This window comes from Mizuhopecten yessoensis, unplaced genomic scaffold (genome assembly GCF_002113885.1).
Source record: "Mizuhopecten yessoensis strain PY_sf001 unplaced genomic scaffold, ASM211388v2 scaffold6045, whole genome shotgun sequence".
Taxonomy (NCBI): Eukaryota; Metazoa; Mollusca; class Bivalvia; order Pectinida; family Pectinidae; genus Mizuhopecten; species Mizuhopecten yessoensis.
Window position 1 is genome coordinate 62,268 of NW_018406352.1, and position 16,762 is coordinate 79,029.

General features: G+C 37.7%; 2 protein-coding genes across 4 annotated transcripts in view; one reads left to right on the forward strand and one right to left on the reverse strand.

Moving 5' to 3' along the window:
• The window catches only part of LOC110451456, a 47,299-nt gene extending 41,007 nt beyond the window's left edge, over positions 1-6,292 (reverse strand). The window contains exons 1-2 of one of the 3 annotated variants that reach the window (XM_021499486.1): positions 6,251-6,292; positions 4,545-5,032 (exon numbers count right to left, since the gene is read on the reverse strand). In XM_021499486.1, coding sequence (XP_021355161.1) covers positions 4,545-4,835 — 291 coding nt within the window. In that variant the 5' untranslated portion in view covers positions 4,836-5,032; positions 6,251-6,292. Of the gene's footprint in view, positions 1-4,544; positions 5,033-5,296; positions 5,410-6,250 lie in introns of those variants that run through there. The other 2 variants (XM_021499487.1, XM_021499488.1) reach the window with 2 other exon arrangements.
• Positions 6,293-9,607: 3,315 nt separating this feature from the next.
• LOC110451457 lies at positions 9,608-15,539 on the forward strand. The gene is made up of 3 exons (XM_021499489.1): positions 9,608-9,701; positions 11,113-11,580; positions 11,898-15,539. Exons 2-3 carry the CDS (start codon positions 11,163-11,165, stop codon positions 13,568-13,570), a joined length of 2,091 nt encoding a protein of 696 aa, XP_021355164.1. The 5' UTR covers positions 9,608-9,701; positions 11,113-11,162; the 3' UTR covers positions 13,571-15,539.
• Positions 15,540-16,762: the final 1,223 nt, after the last annotated feature.

The window sequence follows — 16,762 nt, forward strand, 5'->3', positions numbered from 1 at the left end:
TCTCGGATGAAAATGCACTTGCAGAGACACAATTATGAAGAAAAATGCCATAAAATTGCAATTTTCTCCCGTTATATAGTTTTGGATGCAAATTTCCATCAGAAAATCGGATAGAGCTTTACTTGTTTCATATGTGTACCAAAAATCAGCTAATTCCATGTGGTGGAACGTTCTCATATCGCCGCCTGAATGTGGTTGTAAATTGAAAGAAAAGGGGAAATGAGTAACAACCTTGTCTGAAACCCTATTATATAGCTTATTATATACAAACTTTTATATTGAATATCAGAGCGGATATTTTCATGACAGTTTTATGATGTGTAACGACTAAATAAACAGTATCGATATAAAGATTTACACTGAGGACACCCTGATACATGAATACTGTTCTATCTCAAGTTGTCCTCTTCTGAATTTTCTGATCGTGTGGCCTTGTACATTTATCCGTATCTTCTTGTCTTTGTCTATACGTTTACGGAATCATTGACTCGACGCTAGCTATTCTTGTCTCACTTTCCTTGTTTTATTGTCCCATCTCCAAAGCGTTGTGGCTCTGTCAGGGTTGGGACCCTGACTTGTCTCACTTTCTTTGTGCCTGCCGACCACGCCACATCGAATAGATAGATTATCCATATGAAATACTTTATTTTGTTCTAAGTAATCAATCAATTCTGCGCTTCTTGGAGGTATTGAATGTGATTTATTATATTGTCTTGTTATTTTGTGTAATTAGTTGTTCGTTATTTATCACACATTTTCGCATAATTGTACCAAACTACTAAGTATTAGCTGTTTACAGCAATCATCGGTGGCTTGCTATTTTGTTACTTTATCGACGCTTCATAAACCAATCGTTATTGTTTCAAGATGGAGGGTAAATGTGTTGGAGAAGGGTGTCAAGTATACTTCAAGAAACGTAGTGGCAATAAGAACAGAAGTGCACGCAATGTAAATAGTCCACAATATAAATGGCTCCTAGATACGCTGGTGCAACAAGGATTGATGTCAGCAAAGGAACAAGCACTTATTTGCCAGAAGTGCTACATGAAGTATCTTCGGAACAAAAATCAGCCTGAACCTGAACCCGAGCAGAACCAGGAAATAGAGGAAGAAGACGACTCCCCGTCCCATATCCTGCCGTTGCTGACCCTTCATGATCTTTTGAATGGATCATCTTCACACAAAAAATGCTGTCTCTGTCTTGTTACCTTTGCAAGAAATGGAACAAAATCATCAGTCTTACCAAAACGTGCAAGACATCACCTGATCTATTCACACAAACTGTGGTGTCCCACCTCATCCCGCGTCTGCTCCATTCACCTTATTGGTAACGACTTAGATCCGTCTACAGAGGTTGTCCTTGATGGTAGAGGTTCCTTGGAATCTCAGTTACCATCAAAATCGTCCGAAATCATTAATGACCTCCTAGAGGTGTCGCACGTCCTTTCACAGAACCAGTCTGCGTTTACAATAAGCTTTTCTTCTCTTGATGACTCGGCATGCATGGCCTGGACAGGTTGGTCCAAAGATCAGTTCCTCGAAATCCACTCGCACTGTTCCCCATATCTTTCATCTGGTATATATACCAAGACTACACACGATGCTCTATTACTGTTCTGGGTAAAACTGAAAACCGACATTTCCTGGAGTCAGTGTTCTTCTCTTTTTGGAATTTCCAAGTCAAGTGTGTCCAAAACTTTCCACTCCATAGTACAGGCATTAGACACATCGATAGTCCCACAATTTCTAGGTCCGGATCACTTGACAAGAGAACAGTTGCTCGGGCACAATACTGTCTTTTCAGAAGCATTTTTTGGAGATAAAGCCACTGCCATATTAGATGGCACCTATATTTATATCCAGAAAAGCTCCGACCACAAGCTCCAGAGAATGTCCTACTGTGGCCAGAAGAAGAGAAACTATCTCAAATTCATGAGCATCGCCTTACCAGATGGCTACATTCTGGACACAGTAGGACCATTCACTGGCAGCGAAAATGATGCTACAATTACAAAAAAAGTCATGGACAAGCTAGTTACTTGGCTACAACCAGACGACAACGTTGTCGTTGACCGAGGTTTTAGAGATGTCCTACCAGTTCTCGAAGCCTCTGGCCTCAATGCTAGCATGCCGTCATACCTGAAACCCGGTCAAAGTCAACATTCTGACGTCCAAGCAAATCTTGACAGAACTATCACCAAATCGAGGTGGATTGTGGAATCCTATCATGGTCGTCTGAAACACTGGACGTTCTTCCGAACGCAATTGGTGTCTAACAGCTTTATCAATGTCATCGAGGCTTTGCTTCGAACCGTCACAGCCTGTCTGAATGGTATTAGAGGACCGATCTACCAGAGATCTCCAGAGAGAGATGCCAAAGATAGGCTAATGGCTGAACGTATGAAGGACCGTTTGACAACACCGAATGGTTTAGCTCAGAGAGTCAAGACAGATCCGGATCTATCTAGACGGGCAAGGTCCGAGTTTGTCAAGATGGATGCATCTTCCGTACTGTTTCCCCGTCTCGATCTTGATTACTTGAGAACCATTACGTGTGGAACGTATCAGATATCTCTGGCTCCTGGTTACATCGCCGAACATTTAAGTGATGACGGAGACTATGAGGTGTGGCTTTACCAGCACTCCCCAGACCTTCTCCGATGTCAAATACATTCTCGACACAAAAGCCAAACGAAATATAACGTTTGGATACGGTTCACCGTTTCACCCGATGTTGAGGCCCCAATAAAGGACTACTACTGCCAGTGCCCAGTTGGAGAGAGAACGATGGGAATGTGTGCGCACATCTCCAGTATCTTGTACTACCTTGGGTATTACAGGACGCTGGAAAACCCTCGACCATTACAACCACAGGTAAAGAAATTCCGACAAAACTTGAAATAGTTTTCCATGCGGCAACGGAGTGCATATGTCGAAAGTATGTTTGGGGCTCGATATGAAAGATCCCCGTTACCATGTGACTAACCAAACTTATAAATATAGGTATTATACAATCGCCCGTAGCTATGAACACTCCCGTAAATGCGAAAACCAACCAAAATCATAAGGAACACGTTTTGTTTGTTGTTCTGTCTATTTGTCAGCCAATGTCTTCAACCACGGGGACTTGTGAAGTAGCCATCTTGGATTTTTTTTATGAAAAAGTGTTTCTCTCACTTTTTTTCATATCTGTGTACATATTCTCAACATACCGAGCAAATACTCTCGTTTTTTTGTTAATTATCTAAAGAAAGTCGAAAATCGGCAATTCAACCATAGGCTAATTCAACCCAACATTTGAAAATGTTCCACCACTTACATTTTGATGATTTTTCCTCTCATCAATAGCATATTACGTACTGTTTAATAGGATAAAAATTGGTTTGCATCCAACGCCCATAAAAGGGTGTATTCTCTAAAAAACACAGTTTTTGTGTCTAAAATGTTATCATCGAAAATGGCATTTTTGAGATTGTTTCTTCCATAAAACAGCCAAATGGCGCGATGGAAACATGATTTTTTGTCACAATCATGCCATGAATGTATTCTTTACGGTGACCATCATTTGATTAGATTTTCATTAATATTTTACATAACATGCACATTTTATCAACACTTAGACAGCTTCTGAAAGGTACAACTTTGAGGAGCCATAAAAAACAAACCAAGTGACCTAAATCTTTATACTTTATAGATTTGTGACCACAACGGCATGGGCAATGCACCACCAACAGGAAATTTGAATCAGAGAAGGGGCCGTTTTGGGAACCGGCCCTTTCACCAAGGTTTGGTTCTTCATTTAAGTATACATAAAACAGTTTTTAATTTCACTGAAGATTGTTTTTCTTTCCATTACCTCTTTTTATATAAAATTCACATATTAAAATGATTTCTGACATCCCTATACCTGCTCGGTAACAACACAAGAAATTATTTTATGTTAGTCCTGTCCATAACCATGAAATGAGTTAACTTTCAGAACAAAATATTAAATGGTGTGTTAAATGTATGTTCAATAATTATTTATAGGAAATCTTGACTTCTTCTCACATACTTCTCATGACAGATATACATCCACTTTTTTTGTTTAGTTACCAGAATATTTAGATAAGAATTTTAGGTAAAATTTTAAATGTTTTAATTCACAGAGGGTATTATATTTTGCATATTTTGCACATATGAGCATATATTGCTCATGTGAGGTTGCCAGGGTTATATATACATATAGTGCTCATGTGAGGTTTTCTGCCAGTGTTATATATACATATGTAGTAAAAAAAAATAACTTTGAGTACTTAATTTGCATAATTCTATGAAGCATGCAGTTTTAATGTAATTAAAGTACAGTGTTTTTGGTATATATACATGTACTTCATACCTACATACAACCAGAGTACAAACCCATTTAATTGTAGGGAGATTTTGGTTCTCCAAAAGTAGTTTTAAGATTTAAAAGTAAAATATTGGGAGACGTCACATACAAATGTAAACATTAATTGTTTCTAAAATACTTTGTAGTAATATCTGTTGAAAGAATAACTTACCTTTCCAGAATTTGAGCCATCCTTACTCCACTTCACACCACCACCAGGTCCAACAGTTGTGGCCCCTGATTTTTCTACCTGATTTGCACTACCAGGTGGCAGCGGTGGTCGTTTTTCATCCACCCAATTAGTTTTCTCCTCCATGGTTCCTGCGCGAACGTCATGGAGGGATTTACTCATCCGTTTGTCCGGGCCATTGTTGGTTGTCGTGGAAACAGAAGCTACGTTTCCGACGGAAAGATCATCATTGCTCACAAACTTTACCTTGGTTGTCCCCTTAGACAGGTTCATTGTGGCCAAACGTCCATTGTCATTCTTGTTTATGGCATCACAGCAGATTCATTACAAACGTTTCAGAAAAATTCTGCAGCTATCAAGGATCTTTAGTTTTCTCCATATCATGCTCCGAATAAATGTATTGCTGCCACCTTCGTAGATTATCAGCGTTACTATCCCATTATCACCGACGATTGTATGGAGATTCTGTCCTAAAATAAAATTTCCAATAAAAAGTATTGTATCATTTCAAATAAAGTAGAACCAGAGATGGTGTCAAAGCCCTTTTGAATTTTCATCATATTTAAACTTTCAACATTTTCACGCTGTCGTTCACGCCGGGGGGTAACGCTACAGCTCTCTGTTCTTCGAACACTGGGGAGCTAAAAATGTCTTTAGATATACAATGTGATACTACTAAACATGATACCACGGAATCAGATTAGATTGTTATCTAAGTCCGTGATGATACTGACCATTACTTCATGCAACCACACGATACAGAGACAGCAAGCTTATGCCCATCCTCGATACACCAGATGTTATGCTCACATTTGCTTTCTACACACCTGGAATATGTCATAGCAAAATTGTTGGTCCAGGAAAGGGAATATTTCGTGTTGGAATTCCGTCTTTGCGTATTGCAGAGTTATCTTCTCTTGGGAGCAGGTATTGATTGTTAGGTCATTGGTTTGTGTGAGAAAATTACGTCGTTTTCTCAAAAAATGATTACGTTATTCTCACAAACAAGTGACGTAACAATCAATCCCTGCTCCCAAGATAAGATAACTCTGCAATATGCAAAGACGGAATAGCCTTGACGGGATGTTCTTGCCAATACTGCGGATGATGTTGTCCCAGATAGAAATAGGTTAACAAAGGATGGATTAGTTGTCGTGTTGTACGTGCATGTCTTCTATTATGATGTACGTGGTGCTTGTTTTGAATTCTTCTAGTGGTGTGTGTATGTGCCCGAGTTTCCTCTTGCCCTGACAGTACACAAGACATAAAGACATTTTGACAGATATAGCAATCTTTCTGTCAAAATGTCTAAGTCTGGAGTGAGGGACGCAGGAAACTCGGGCTAATGTCTTCTGTGCTTTGCTATTTATAATTTGGCGTATTAGTAATATGTCTTTATTTCCTTTTTATTATAAAATGTCTTAGTTTAAACACCTGATATTTTATCAGTAACTAATTCCGTACCGGGGTGGTGGTAGGGGGGGGGGGGGGGGGGGTCGATGTTATCACGGACTTAGATATATTCTAATTCCGTGATGTTATATACAGTTGGAATGTTATATGACTTTGGGGATGTTTTAAAGCTGATATGTACATTTGACTTTACAAATATATTGGTATTTACATGTCAGTGAAGTTGTCTCCTACTATGCTTGTTTCTTACCTATCTTTTAACCCAAATTACTTACCTACTCTGAAACTTGACAGGTGCCCGAAATCCGTGACCGAACAACTCTGCTAACATTACTACGCCAGGTAAAATAGTCCTAGCGTTTCGTACACATTGCGGTCGATAGATCATACACAGAAATTGCCAATAATAACCAATGTAACAATTTGGGTATAGTTATGTTAATGGACTAATGTATCTTTTGTTCTTGGATTTTTCACGGTAGTGAAAAAATTACGTATCGTTCCGCGACAAAACCAATATAAACAACAGGGATAAGTCATTATTTCTGATTTTCATGAAATAAAATCTGCTAAAGCCAGCTATTTTCATTAAATTTACACCCCAAATATGTATATAATATATTTGTTATAATTATCACTTTTGTTGTGAGTTGAATACTGTACTTTTCTCCATAAATATATTTAACTTGTAATGCTGTAACATTGAACACTCTCTGAACAGGATAACTCATAACAGGGGTTCGAAGCTCAGCAGGGACAGACTTTTTTTTTAATCCTTATTTTTTTTTTCGATATCTAACAACGTATCAAAAGATACTGGTGTGAATAATAAACAATACTTAATATTAATAAAAATGAAATAAACAAAATAAGTAATGAATATAAATCAGGAGGTTCACAGGGTCTGTATCGTTCACCTGTTGCCTCTATGGGCAAGATCTAAGTTGAACCTTTGAAAAAATACAAGTTTTTCACACATTTGCCGCTTTTTTAAATTGAAAGTAGATTTGAACAAATTTGATTGAGCTTCATCTCAGCATGGTACGTACTGGTAAAATATGACAAATTTAATTGTTTATTCAGAAGAAGTTGTTTAACCAAGTTGCCAAAAAGTTTCAAAAACATTTAACCATTAGGATACAGAAAATGGGTCAAGCTAATTCGTTAGAACAAAGTTTAAGTACTTCATAAAAGCATGCTTCTGTGACACATATCACCCAATGTCTCTTGATAAGTTATTCAGTCGATGTAGATGTCTTTGAATGTTTTAAAATTAAATTAATCGCTTGAAAAGTAGTTCAAGATCATTAACTTAAACTAAGAAGCCATTTATCCCAGCATATGTCACTGTTCCGATACCATGACCTTCGGCGTACGCATGGTTTATTCAGATGCCGTTTACCTGATTTAAACATGTTGTCAGTATAATGTCACCGAGTGGAGTACTGTGAAGCCTTTGGTATAATATTGCATTGAGGTAGTAGTACTCTATAGCCGGCTCCAGATCCTCGCATTCACAAGAAGGTACGACACCAACAAACCGCCCCAGCACACCTACACACATTCACGCATACATTACACACGTGGAGGCACGTCCTTAAATATGAACTTATAGCTGTTCATAGAATGTTAAATCTAATGAAACTCAACCAAACCCGTCATCCCAACAGGACTTGTTGAATATCGCGTATATGACGACCATTGACAAATTAAACCTAATTAATAACATGAAATACCAAAAATGGATATCATTTCATATGATGCAGCATTTTATTTTGTAATAATAATATACAACATTTGATATAGCGCCCTATATCTAGCTAACGTAAACCACTCTAAATGGCTTTGCAGTACATAGATATACAATAAAAACAACTAGGATATACATTTTTTGAGGAATTCGCAGGAGCTGCCTTATCAGGCGCTAACTACTAGTCATATGCCACCTGGCTAATAGCTCCCTATGTGTGTATGTCTGCGTGTGTGCTGGATATGTCTTGTGTTTTGTTTGTAGTGGGACCGTGCTTCCAACAGCATCTTTTATAGTGCCAACTCACTTGAATGCTACATCACAGATACCGCAACATCCACCCAAGACCATTTTATACTCCACTTGGGTTGTTGGAGTTGTATGGGCAGGAGAAAAACACTTTCTCTGATATTCCATGCGTGCGACGACTTCGGGGATCGAACCCCGGCCGCCTGCGTGGAAGGCCGAAGTGTTAACCACTCGACCAATCCGCCCATAAAGGTGATACATGTGAATTGAAACTATATTCCCAAAAAGAGTGTTTTATGTTGGGTACCCTCATGTTACTTATTTTGGTTTGTTTGTTTGTGTTTTACGTCCTATTAACAGCTGTGGCCAAACACAATTATTTCTCTTGCTTTCTTACATCTACAAGCAGGGTAAACATTTGTAGTCAATTTTATTATTCTAGCATAAGTGAATGCCAGCGTATCAAATGCATTTATTATCATACACATTGACAAAAACAAAACAACATTATGTTTTAAACATATTTTATTGTAATGTATATACAATGGGAGTTGGGCACAAGTTTTACAACTTATATTAATCTCTTTCCCTACAATATATTACTACAAATTATCAGAGAGAGAGAGAGATTCCTGCGTCTGTTTGGCTATCAGGATGTTTTCTTGATATTGTTGTGGTCATTATGAACCATGAGTCTTTTTGAGGTGTTCCAAAGTCCCCAAAGCCTTGTAAACCTTATAAAACATGATTAAACAAACTTTCTTATAGATGTGTCCTGCAATTGAAATAAACAATCGATGACAATGGAGAAGATCGTAGAGAGCAGAATGAAGGGCTTTGAGAACCGTGAAAATAGAGGGCACAAACGCAATCCATAATTCTGCAGGGGGTTAGCACATTAGCCGCCTCTTACGATCATACAGCGGGTAACAGAGGATGTTTTGTTTTGTCAATCTCTGGCCTGCAGGGGTATGGGATGTGGGATATATAGAAACTTTGTGCAGATTTAAAAAGAAATGTAAACAATGAAGAGTAGGTCTTTTAACTGTAAGTTACACCAACCTTGATAGCTTGTTATTCACAAGAAGGACGAGTAATGCATTTTGATTCTAGAGAGGAAACCGAACGTTATGATATTAAATGAGGACATGAGGCACAGAAAGAAAAACAAATATAATGTTTGGTTTGGTTTACATTGCTAAATGTCATGTTAACAGTTAAGGTCATTTATGGCCGTACCTCTATGTGGGTAATGCAAGCGTGTATATGTGCTGCAGGTGGCAGGTTGATGTGTTTGTCTTCTCGGGATAGCATTTCTAGTGTGCGAAATTAAAATAAAAAATGAAAATATTTATAATATATTTTTATTAAACAAAGTGAACAGTTTCTTAACTGATTTTGACGACATTTTCGTTACTAATCAATATTTTAATATATTTCAACCCCATAGTCACTTTTCTGGATTACTTATGACAACGAATAGAACACAACTAAACAGATTATTGTTGATATTTGAAAATGCGTTAATTTGAAAAAAAAAATCAATCTTTGTGCAAAAAATGTATTGTCACTAACGTTTTGCTTTCTGTTTGGGTAAAACCCAGACTAATTTTTATACCCGTGGGGATTTTCGCCGTGCCAGTGCAGGTCACTTCCGGTGTTATAAAATCCGCATAAATTATGCTCTTTTGGCTACTAAGATGTATCCTACCAATTTAGAAACAAAGGTAACGTACATTATCTTCTTTATTACGACATAATAAGAACACCAGTTCATTAATCAAAGCAAGCGGACTTTGTTCTTGATTGGTATACAATGGGATATTTATGTTACTTGTGATATATATGTAACAGGAGCGGATCCATTTCCGCTTCATATGCAGCCACCATTGTAGGGCAGGTTTGTCACCTATTCTCGTTATATACGATTTCTTGCTATGGTATATCAATAAGGAACTAATTGGTTAGTTGAAATGGTGGTTAAAGTACACCTTCTGTAGTTTCTGCAGTTTGTGTTGTCGAAATACGAATGTCCACATGCCACAAAGCAACTTCAAAGAGAAATTAGGTCAGCGAGTATACTGTAATATAATGGTTTGGTTTGTTGAATTAAGCGTCCTGTTAATAGATACGGGCATTTTAGAGAGTGTGTCCGTGTGTGTTATTTATGCAAATGTACTTCAGGCGACATTTTTATGTATTTGTCGCTGATCTATTTTTGACTTGTAAAATCCACTTCACTGAGCACATTTATAGTGCAGATATCAACAATTTATCACTATTGATTGTCACCCGTCTTTTTAAAGCATACATGTCGATACAGTGACTTACAAAAGATTTTGAATTAAAAACAAGATACGAGAAATCCGATATTTTGTATTTCAGTTTTTGTTTTGAGGTAATGACTATTTGATTCCGGGGGGAGAGACACGGTAATGAAATATGGCCTGACAACAAATAACAATGTACACATGTTGCTAGGTTAGCATACACACGTCTGTATACACAGAAGATTTACACTCCACATTCACACACGTATACATGTCTGTGAACATACGACCGCACGCAGTCGTAGTACCGTGAATTGAAAGAGAAACAGAAAGTACGCAACCACACACTAAAATCAACTTGGTTATAATTCATGTATATTTGTTGAAGAAATTAGGATGATATTTCGTGTTCTCGACGTGGAGACACCCAACAATCCAAAATTGTTCTTTCTGCCCATTGAAAGACATAACCAAGACATGCTAAGGTTATATAAAGACGGTTGCCTAGGGAGACACTACTAAAATGGAAGATTGGGGAAGCAATAAAAGGAAATGTACAGATTCCAAGTGTTGAAATGGGGTACATGTCAGCTTTTGTACATTTGATGTCCTTTATGCATGCAGAAAACACATAGGTAAACCGATGATTCCCTCCTGTGATATTCTACATTAATCGTCTCTTACAAAACATGAAATTGGATACAGCTGGCGTATTCTTCCCCTGAACCTGCCCTACATAGTAACTCTACCATGCGTAGTTATGATCTGAAATATGCGAACATTTCAGAAACTTTAATGCCATACAATTATGCGCCTGTATTACGACTTTTAAATGTATATTTTCTAACTTTGGATTTTGTGTTTTCAGATTAAACTGCAACGTTCAAGTCAAACAGACCACAAGGCGAACGCTTCATAATGTCACTTCCGGTGAAATTTTCGGATGTCCGAGGGGAAAATGTATCGCTGAATCGAGACAAGAATAGCGCTTCCTGGAAACATATTTATTCAGGAGGGGTGGTATTCAGTCAACTACCACTGGAAAGAGAGAAACCAGTAAAGTTAACTTTGCGTGGCACATCAATAGTTCACGTAGGATTTTATAAAGTAGACCCCAAAGATATCACTGATGTTAAAGAGTTGTATTTGAAAAAAGAGATAGATTTTATCGCACAACTGAATATTTATAATCAGAAATGTTCAGCTTATCTCAAAAGGAACGCCTCTAGCTTTACCTACAAACATGCGAACATTCCATACACGAAGAATGTTGTATCAGGAACGGCTATCTGGATTGCTATTTACATCCAGTTTGGGGATGCGTGTGTCAAAATGCGTAAGTATATCGAGTGTTAATGAAACCTTATAAAGCTCATTTTCGTTGGAAAAAACAAAATCGTGTAATACCCCTCTCACCCCACTGAGTATGATCAATTGGAGTTATGTCCAAAACGACATTGAGGGAGGTGGATTATTGAATTCCTAGAAAAAAATATAGAAAAGTATAGTTAGTATTCTCTAGTGAACTGCAGTGGGCTAGGAATCCTTAAGTAAATTCCCATTTAATGATTTACAGGAGATGAAAAAGCAATTCCGGAATTGAAAGTTAGCTTAATTAAACAAAATGTGAAACATTTAAATATTTTTTTACAGGTTCTGAAACTGATGCATCGCAATTGATGCAATTTCACAGCATACATGGTAACAATATTCAGTTTTGGGACACGACAAGGACGACTGCACAGTTACGTAATCCCAATCCAGCCGCAACGTCTTGCATAGAACTGAATTCCACAGAAGAAAAGGCTCTATCGGTAACGCTAAGATTGAAACCATGTTCGCCTGAAATAAAAAAGTACGGCTTACAATTGTCAGCCTGTCATTCGACTTCAAAACTTCTGAGCAATTTTCATGACAACATGTTAACGACCGAATCCAAGATACAAAAACAACCAAAATGGACAACAATTCAATCGTTTAAGAGGAAATCGGGAAATGTTAACACGTGCGACGGGGAGTTGACGATAAAAGTGGAACATGGCGGAAGAGTAAAATATCATCATGATTCGGCAGGGGCAGGATCAGCCCACGTGACTGATCAACACACTCAATCAGGAGGAATCATCCTTATTTTGGGCATGTTTCAGGTAAGTGTAGACATAACTGACGCCTTTGAGTATGAACCCAGAGTTGGAAGTGATGATGAGGAATGCTCAAGTATGTCGAGCGTGAATTCAACATCGGTCATTTCAACATGCTTGGACCGTTCTCTCAACTCTCCAACATCACTTCCAAAAAGCGCACTAATTCGAAAGAACATAACATTTGAAATGTCAGAGGATTCATCGTCACGAGATAAGACCGAATCATCTACTGATAATGTGTCGGATATTTCAATCAAACAGCCACTGAATGATAGTACAAAACCTCCACAGGAACCAAGGGATAGAGAACGTTTGGATGCCTGGGTAAAGGAAGCAGCAGTGTTTAGTACACCGGAATCCCCAACTGGATTTCGATTATTTCGTAAGGAAGATAAGCCTTTTGAAACATTAGTGACAAATATGTTAGGAGAAGCTGGGCCATCGAGAAAACGAGCGGATGTTTCGTGTTCTTCAGAGCCTGTTGTGCAACCAAAACAGATCCGGTTGCACGATAAGTTGTATTTGAATGAAAATACCGAGCAAGGGTTGATACCAGCAAAGCAAACAGCTGATTATTTCCATCCGGTGCCAACATTAGCATCTCCCTCATTAGAACAAGGAATTATTTTGTCAGAACAAGCCGGAGAGGCCCAACGGACTTCTCCAACAAATACTCGTCTCGAATTGAAACGTTCAAGAATGGGAGTTCGACTCACCCCTCCAATCAATTCAACGACAGATGGCCAAAGCAAAAGCGTTGTTTTATCAAACAGACAGCACCATGGCAGAATGATTCAACATCAGATGACATACCCCAACCTATCGACGTTGACAGATAATTCAGGTCTTTTTCGTGACGACTACAGTATTACGCTGCAGGAGAAAGCTACTTCAAAACATTATCTAAAGGACAGCATAAAGAGGAACTATACAAATCTCGTCGAGAAACTGGAAATCGTTCCATTGATTGACCACCTATACCAGGCAGATTTTTTGGGAGAGGAAGACCTTGATAAATTTAGATCATGCCCACAAAGTTCGGAAAGCAATAGGTTGTTGCTTTCAATGCTCAGGAGAAGGCCAGTTGATAAAACAAAATTCTTAGCAGCTTTACGAAACTCGAAACTTGAGCATTTGATCTCAATGTTTGATATCCAGGATACCAATGACTCTACCTTTTAAAGTGTGGATAATACGAGCAAATTAAGGAATATGAAGTTTAACCAGCCAAGAAACTGTCGAAACTGTGGAATTGTTTGACGATGCTGCTACACGTTGCTTAATGTGAACCGGACCCAATATGCCATACCAACTGCGCCAAAGTTTCATCGTAAAATTGATACAGTCACATAACAATTCGCGGAACTGTAAATTAAGAGACATGTTTCGACTAGAAAGCGTCAACCTAAATTATTTGCGGAATATTTTAGCGACAAAACAAACTTGACATGAACTATCTTTACCACAGGATGGTAATCAGTGTCTTCTCTGCGACATGAATTGCGCCTCAAAGGCAGACAGGAAAATACCGCTACCAGAGGTTGTGTAGTACCAACCTCGAAGTTTTATATTGCCATCGGCGATGCAGAGGAGTATTTCAAAAAAGATGTGTAGATGAAAAGAAGATGGTTTTCTGCATATTTACTTCTGATAAAACGCGCTTATTCGATTTTAATGCAATCAAACATATTTTTCCAATTATCTACACAACTGAGCTACCTATTTGACGGACGTGTCCTGGGCAAACATTGCTACAAAACAAAACTTTGTGAACACATATATGACTGCTCTCCGAGATGAGATATATGTAAGATTTACCTAAGCCTACTTTCAGAATATGGCAGTTGTTCCCCTTAGGACTAACATTTCCGATTTATAGCTTCGGAGGGAGAAAATTTTCGAAGGTCGAAGAGTTACATCGTGATCATTTCCATACGCGATGATTTCTACTTAAGCAGGTCAGATTTGTTTTTAAAATAATGGTAACAGATATGGCTGAATGACTGCATTCTCATTCAATTTTTTATTAACCAAAAGCCCTTAGGCTTATAGGTACTACATACTTTGGATGTTTCACTTATACATGTTATACCTTACATTTGAGTTCGATGTTTATTTATGTATCATGCTTCTTGATTCAATACTGTTTTAGCTAAAATTTCTCGGTATAGTTCATCACTCGCATATGCAGAAACTTGCAGTTTTAATTAGGGTTGCCAAATTTCTTTTGGTAACGTGTTACTCGAAATCCCGATCGAGTAACCGGTTATTCGGTTAATTTGGTAATCAAACAATAAAGAACGACAGGACGGTTTTCGTTAAGCAAAAGTTATTTTTAAAGCACATACATGTATTAATTAGCATGGTACTGTGGTTTACTCGAGTATTGCAAGCTAAACCTAGGAAATATATAGTTGCATGTAACCTCAGTAAGTATATTTTATGGACAATATATGTCGATATACAGTAAAGTGGGATTTAATTACATCTGTACTCGAATTCATATGCGGTAATATTGCTCTTTAGAACCAAATTTGATCGACAAACGTTTTGATACACGCTTGCTCGTTTAGGTGGGTACTCTTCATGTTATGTTTAAGTAAAAGCGAATTATACATGTACCTATACAAATTGTTGATATTTCACAACTACTTTGTATTCTGGCTTCCTTAAAAATCTTTCATTTTTTATGGCGCTGGCGGCATCTCTTTGTCAATTTTAACAATACAGTACACAAACAACACTTACATGTCAGTCTGAACACTGTTTTTATCACAACAAACTACCTTTCCAATTTGGTCGCATCAATAGAAAATGTGTAGGTCTAAACCAGGAAAACATGGGGGTCCCCGAAGGGGTAAGTACGTGTCCGATTATTCGGTTATTGGTTTTGGTAACTGGTTCGTGGTCTTTCGACCGAGTAACCGGTTAACCATTGACAATTCTAGTTTTAATTAATAATATTGTCAGCTTAAGTTGGTAAATCACATCAAACCATTCTCATATTTTTTGGTTGTGGCGATGATATGCATAATTTAAACAAACATACATGTATATATACCATGGTATAGACTGTGATCACGTTCGATGTATATAATATTAGTATTTATTACATACTTACTAAAATAGTACGGGTTTTTTGTATATGCAATACGGCACAATTGTTTTAACCCATATCAGCCCTCGCCGTATCACACCCCTGAACCCGTATCAGCCCGCAAAACACGTATCACACCCCTTTTTGAACACTTCTAATTTTTCCAATCTACCACCAACAACGTCATTCGGTACCCTTATGAAATGTTTCGTTTTTCAAAATTTCTAAAGAAAAATAGATCATAAGATAGAAGATCTATCCGTAGTAAGTATGTAATAAACAGAATAAAACATGCGTTTTTCCATATCACACCCAGTATCAACCCTCGACCAATATTAGCTGGTAGGGCTGATATTGGAGTCTCGGGTTGATACTGGGTGCGATATGGGAAAAGGCATATTTTATTCTCTATATATATATTGCGGTACTTAGTCAATAATAATTAGTGCTGATTCTATCGCCAATGGACCTACAGAATGTATGTTTAGTTGTCATAAATTTTGTCTTAAGACCGCACTATTTTTTTCTTTCAGTTACATTTGTTTTGTTTAGGTTATGGTTAACTTATTAAAAATAGAGTTACCTTATTCTCAGTTCCTCATTTCCCCACCTTAATATTTTCATTTGATGTGTCATATCCTTGTTAAATTCTTTCTATGACGAGGTTCAATCTCCCGTTACTATTTCACACCTGAAATCTCGATATAATGAACCGGAGCAGGCACATATAACGCAAAGTCAATTGTATCAATGTGAAAATGTAGCTATTTGTTTTTGTAGTCTTACTTGCTTTCATAGATTCATAGATTCATCGTTCACCGCTGTGTCCGACTTACTTCCGTGTTTGTCAATGTCAATTTAAAGCTTCATAGGGTAGGATTATTGTATGGTACTAATTCCAACACTGTGTATCTTTGGAGGAGTATGTAAGGAGGAGAGTTTTGACAGATGACATAGGCTGCTAGATGTCCGAACTACTCGGTAGTGAAGTTGACGTAAAACCAATCCATCAATCGACAGTTGTTGTAAGGGAAGACGTAAAGGAAAATCTGAGAGAGGAGCCCAGCAAAGTAAGGTTAGAGTACTATATACAGGTATTGTCTTGGCTAGTGTATTGCCCTTTTCGAAAACGTGTTTCCTTTGTCTATTAATATCACCGGCCATTTGCACACTTTGCTTGAAACAGACGTTTTCGAAAGCTTGCAAAATAAATTCTCAATTCCTGTTTGTGTTCAAAACAAACTTAGCCTTTATCAATATAGTTATCATTTAATTCT

Bases quoted from the DNA above. Each gene is read 5' to 3' on its own strand.
- LOC110451457 (XM_021499489.1), top strand. From the start codon at position 11,163: ATGTCACTTCCGGTGAAATTTTCGGATGTCCGAGGGGAAAATGTATCG. The intron at 11,581-11,897 runs GTAAGTATATCG...ATTTTTTTACAG, and splicing joins GGATGCGTGTGTCAAAATGC to GTTCTGAAACTGATGCATCG.